This window comes from Leiobunum rupestre, chromosome 2, assembly GCF_980474605.1.
Source record: "Leiobunum rupestre chromosome 2, qqLeiRupe1.1.hap1, whole genome shotgun sequence".
Taxonomy (NCBI): Eukaryota; Metazoa; Arthropoda; class Arachnida; order Opiliones; family Sclerosomatidae; genus Leiobunum; species Leiobunum rupestre.
This window is the reverse complement of record NC_143385.1, coordinates 93,066,637-93,072,027: the sequence shown is the minus strand read 5'-3', so window position 1 is coordinate 93,072,027 and position 5,391 is coordinate 93,066,637. Positions and strand designations below refer to the sequence as shown.

Genomic DNA, 5,391 nt, shown 5'->3' with positions numbered 1-5,391 from the left:
ACGTCATTTGTATCTAGTCCATAACTTTCATTATTATAAATATGTCATATTGATTAATTAACTCCAAATTTAATTATAACTAATTGCATAAACATTTTTATAGCTATATGTATATATATTGATGGTACATGTATGTGTACATAGTATATATTCAAATATGAACATGGATAATCAATCTGAGCAAGATATTTGTAATGGTAATAGACCTCGGGGCTTAAGTCGGAGGCAGATGAGACGAAATAGAACTAGTTATGCCCAAAGCATTTTAGTTCTTAATGAAATTCCGCCTATTGAGCCTGACCGTGGATGTAATTTAGATTTTAATCAACTTTCCGATGGATCAGAAAATGATGGATCTGTATCACAAGCATGTAATGATGAGCCCAATAGCGAAAATTTAAATTTAGAAAATTCGTCTCATGTTTTCCAAAGGTCATATTCTAGTTCGGTAAATCAGTCTAGCGATAGCACTTCAACTGAAGATGAATCATTAGATTTAAGAGAGGATATTAAAAATTGGGCCCTTAACCATAATGTAGACTCTGTAAGATTGAATAGCTTGTTAAATATTTTGCGTCGCTACGGTCACGATGAGTTACCAAAAGATTCGAGTAGCCTTTTACAGACGCAGAGAGAATGCACTGGAATTATTATTTTATCTAATGGCCAGTACTGGCATATTGGTTTCCAAAGTGGGCTTAATGAATTTTTGATTTCTAACGCCAATTACGGAGAAGAAATTTCATTTGCAATAAATATAGATGGAATTCCTTTGTATAAAAGCTCTAATGTTAATTTTTGGCCAATTTTGGGAGCTGTATTTAGTTTTTCTAAGGGTATAATAAGCAGTATTTTTCCTGTGGGAGTGAGAACCGCGAATAATAATAATTACGCTATGAAAATGTGGATGAGTGAAAGACAAAAAACTGGGGAACACAAAAACTAAACCTTTCCGAAACAATATTTATTTAAGACTAACGACAAAATAGATTTGAAAAATATAATAAAAAGCGTGTCGCGAGACATCAAATCACGGTATTTCGAACGAGACAAAAAAAATGCGAGTTCCGCGTGAAGTTTGAAAAGTAGAGCCAAAACAGTTAATTTTTCAACACCCTCCCCCGGAATGAACTTGATAGTTCATTATTAATCTTCATTATTATCAACTTCTAATGGGTAGACCAATTGTATCGGCCGTTTTATAACATTCCGATTTGGCAATCTCAAGTTACACGAACGCACAATTCCGTCGCTACGTCCTTTAAACAACTCGACAATTATTCCAGTTTTCCACAACAACCGTGGAACGTTGTCTGCAATTAAAGCGATATCCCCGACTTTGAAACGCGTACCGCTCTCCACTGGTTTTCGCTCGTGAGCTGACCGTAGCTCTAGAAGGTAATCTTTGTGCCAACGATTCCAAAACCGATCCAGCAAAGTCTGCTGGTGTCTATATTTTTGGATCAGTTCTTCCCTGGAGCTGGAGACCCGTTCCGTTGCGCTGAAAATCTTTGACGGTAGAGTTGTCAGTCTTCCTTGGGTTAGGAAGTGCCCTGGCGTTAAAGGCATAGGTTCGCCTTTATCCGCGTACTCAAACGTGAGAGGACGAGAATTCAATGTGGATGCGAATTCAGCCACCACCGTTTGCATCTGCTCCAAAGTGAGATACGCCTTCCCAATTGTTTTCTTAAGGTGGGTCTTGATGGAGCGAACCATTCGTTCGTAAAATCCTCCCTACCAAGCCGCCTTTTCTACGATGTATTTCCATCTGATTCTGGAGCTCGCCAAGAAATCTTCCACAGCCTTACTTCTAATTGCTCCAAAGATCTCCTTGAGGTCTTGTTCAGCTCTCTTAAAGGTTAACGCGTTATCGCTGTAGATAACTGCCGGAATTCCGCGAAACGACATAAATCTTCGAAGCGAATATATGAATTTTTCTGCCGATAGGTCCGTGACCATTTCCAAATGAAGTGCTCTGGTCACCGCGCATGAAAATAAAGCAATATATGCTTTAGTTTGACCCGTTTCACCCTTGACGTATACTGGACCGCAAAAATCAATACCAGTCGTATTGAAAGCTGGAGCTTTTGTTACTCGATCGCTGGGTAACGGTGCCATAATCGCGTTTCCCGGCTGACTTTTGAATTTTTTGCAAATAATGCCGAGTTTAATTCGCGATTTCACCTTCTGGCGCGACCGCAAAATCCAGTAACGCTCGCGAAGATCCGCTATAGTACCATTGATGCCCGCGTTCATCACCCGATTGTGATGGTAGTCGACGACGAGGTTCGTAAAACGATGCTTGTCTGGTAGTATCAGTGGATGTTTCTCGGCGTACGAGAAGTCCGCTTGTTGAAGGCGTCCGCCAACGCGAATCAGCTCGTCCGTGTCTAGGATGGGATCTAGCGCTGATATAATTGATTTCTTGTCAACCTTTTCTCCTTTGTGTAGCTTGAAAATTTCCTCCGTGAATGTTTCACTCTGGACTAAACGAACGATGGTTGTCTCCGCCGCTAGTAAATCTTCCGCCGTGGTCTCTTTACCTCTGGCTCTGTTGGCCAGTCTAGAGATCCTTCCGACTACTCTGACTAATTTCTCAAAGTTGCCATACCTCTGCCAATCCAATACCGATACTGGAACTGGAGTCGTAGTGCAGCTTCCCTGGAATGCTGTTCCTTCGGTTATCTCCTTCAATTCCGGTTCGATTTTCTTCCGAAGCTCTGGGTCATTATCGCAATCGTCGGAATTTACTTTAAATTTCGGCCAGTTCTCTTCCGGTTGTTTTAGCCACGTAGGACCTTCCCACCATTTTTTAAAATGCGCCAGCGTTTTGATTTTGAGACCCCTTGTTGGGAAATCAGCCGGATTATCGACTCCGCTGACGTGGTTCCAATCGGATGGCTCTGTCAATTTCTGAATCTCGCTAACCCGATTGCTAACGAAAGGTAAGAAGTCTTTATGGCTCTTCCTAATCCATCCCAGCGCGATAGTTGAGTCGGTAAAGTATCTTACGCGGCTTATTCTATCCGAAAAATTGTTATGCTTTATTTTGCTCGTTAGTCTGGCTCCTAATAGCGCGCCTAAAAGCTCCAGACGTGGTAAACTAATTGTCGGTTCTTCCTGATTTCCTGGTACCACGCCGTCTGATTTTACCGTCCTTTTCACTTTGCTGACCGGTGGCGCGACCCTAGTTTTCGCCGCTACTAGGGTGCTTCCAAATTTTCCCGATTCGCACTCGTATCTCAAATAGACAACAGTCGCGAAAGCTTTCTCACTCGCGACGCAAAAACACACGAGTTCTTGCGCTACAATCTTGTCTTGATCCGAATGTTGATGAAAATAGCACCTGGGTATGTTTATTTCGGTGATACGCGGAAGCTCCTCGCACCACTTGTCAAATTTGGAAGCCAAATCTTCCGGTAGTGGATCATCCCATCTCCGATCCTTATCGTTCCATATTTCTTTCATTAGAAGTTTACCGTTAATCGTAAAAGGCGCGAGCAGTCCGAGTGGATCATATATCATAGCCACGATTTGTAGCACACCGCGTTTGGTGTTTTCCCGTTGGTCTAATTGATCTAAAAGTGATTTAATGTTGATGGAAAGTGTGTCCTGATCTGTATTCCAAGTTAAACCAAGAACTTTCGAATTCGTCCCGCCTCCTCCTTGAGGGATGTTGTTTTCCGTCCACGCTTGGCGAAGCTCCGGCGAATTCGTCTGGAACTTTCGAAGGTTCATGTTGGCGCGTTTGAAGACTTCTCTCGAGTCTTTGGACAGTTTCAGCGCGTCTTCCGTTGTTTGGCTCCCGCCTAGTAAATCGTCAACGTATTTCCGTTCTCGTATCATCTTCACAGCACGCGGGTACTCGGTTTCGACCGTTTTCAAATGATGTTCCACAGGGGCGTTCAAAAGGAATGGACTACATGTAGCCCCAAAGAGGACTCGCGTGAATCGATAGGTGTCAAACGTATTCTCGGTCGAGTCGGCGTTCCATAAAAACCGTACCACGTCGCGGTCTTTCGGGTCGAGCGCTATCTGTAAAAATGCCTTTTCGATGTCTGCGGTAAATGCCACTTCGTCAATACGAAAGCTAATTAAAAGATCTAGTATATTCCGATTCATATTTGGTCCTTGTTTAAGACAACTATTGAGCGATTGTTTTCCCTGCGCGTGTGATGACCCGTCACAAACCACTCTTAGGCTAGTAGTTTCGCAATCCGTCCGTTTAACTTCCCGATGTGGTAGGTAAAATGTAGGCTTTTTTGGTTTCTCATTTTTTGGAACCTTTTCGAGTACTCCGTTGTCTATTTGCTCCTGCACTACCGCGTGATATTCTTTGTGCAAACTAGGATTTTCTCGAAATTTCTTGTAAAGATTTTCGGTTCTTCTTCAAGCAACCTTCCAATTATCTTCGAGCATCTCGGTATTTGAGCTCCAGAGAAGAGGTACCTGATACCTTTCCCCTACCCATTTAATTGCATTTTCAAATTGTTCTAACGTTTCGTCATTACCTGAATCTACGAGAGTTTCCGCCGGTTTTATCCCTAAGGTCTCTAGATCCCAAAATGTCTTAATTTGATTACTTAAATTGTCCTTAACAGTCGCGACGTGCATCGAAATGCTTTCACTGACTACCATATTTGTGGCGATATGTGACTGACCTTGGAGGGTCCACCCAAACAATGTTTTTGCCTTTCAACTCTTTTCTCGCTAACGACTCTCCAATAGTAATCGTTCCCGATTAATAGCCCAATGCGCTCGTTCTGTAGTCCAATTTCTAAACTCCGCTAATTCCATCCCCCTTTTCCTAAAGAGAGATTCGGCTTCCTCCCCGGGTACCGATATTATGGCACTGCACAATTCTGGCCGTACTAAAGCTTCAATTTCAATTAATTTGCTCGGGTCCCTAAAATTTTTAACCGTGAGTTTTACCCTATTTGTGGTAATTCGTTGGCCTTCCTTATTCCCGAAACTATGAAGTGTTAACGTTTCCTTTCCTGTCACGGGTAAACGTAATGGTTTAGCTAAATCTTCCCTTATGTAAGTTCTCTGACTTCCATTGTCAAGTAGGCACCTAGCCCGTTTTTCCGACCCTGTGTTGTTTTGGTCTGCCTTGGACAATAGTACGCCTGCAGTTTGTAAATAAACTACACCTCTAGCTTCCCGGAACTTGTAGTCCCCCTGGACTAAATTGGTCGAAGTCGTGACCGTAGTTTCCTTCCCCTCCTTGGGTTTCTCAACTTCTTTAGGACTGTTTTTTTTATTTTCCTCATCTTTTACAGTTTCTCCCTCACATAGAGCTATATGGTGCAAGCCCCCGCACCCCTTACAAGGTGTGTCCCTTTTCCCGCATTCCCTAGCCATGTGGCTCCCTCCCAAGCAAATGTAGCA

The 5,391-nt window shown here is 42.8% G+C and overlaps 2 protein-coding genes across 2 annotated transcripts; both read right to left on the bottom strand.

The window, feature by feature from the left end:
- Nucleotides 1-1,146: 1,146 nt before the first annotated feature.
- Nucleotides 1,147-1,716, bottom strand: LOC149960361 (uncharacterized). The gene has a single exon (XM_090167469.1). It carries the CDS (start codon nucleotides 1,714-1,716, stop codon nucleotides 1,147-1,149), a length of 570 nt encoding a protein of 189 aa, XP_090023595.1.
- An 18-nt stretch (nucleotides 1,717-1,734) lies between these two features.
- LOC149960360 (uncharacterized) lies at nucleotides 1,735-4,638 on the bottom strand. Its single transcript, XM_090167468.1, has 2 exons — nucleotides 4,457-4,638; nucleotides 1,735-4,387 (listed from the first exon to the last, which is right to left on the bottom strand). Exons 1-2 carry the CDS (start codon nucleotides 4,636-4,638, stop codon nucleotides 1,735-1,737), a joined length of 2,835 nt encoding a protein of 944 aa, XP_090023594.1.
- Between the last annotated feature and the right edge of the window lie 753 nt (nucleotides 4,639-5,391).

What these genes read in the sequence shown, in the direction of transcription:
- LOC149960360 (XM_090167468.1), bottom strand. Translation starts at nt 4,638, where the DNA reads ATGGTAGTCAGTGAAAGCATTTCGATGCACGTCGCGACTGTTAAGGAC. An exon ending in ATTAAATGGGTAGGGGAAAG is followed by an intron (nt 4,388 to 4,456) that starts GTATCAGGTACC and finishes GGTTGCTTGAAG; the next exon opens with AAGAACCGAAAATCTTTACA.
- LOC149960361 (XM_090167469.1), bottom strand. Translation starts at nt 1,716, where the DNA reads ATGGTTCGCTCCATCAAGACCCACCTTAAGAAAACAATTGGGAAGGCG.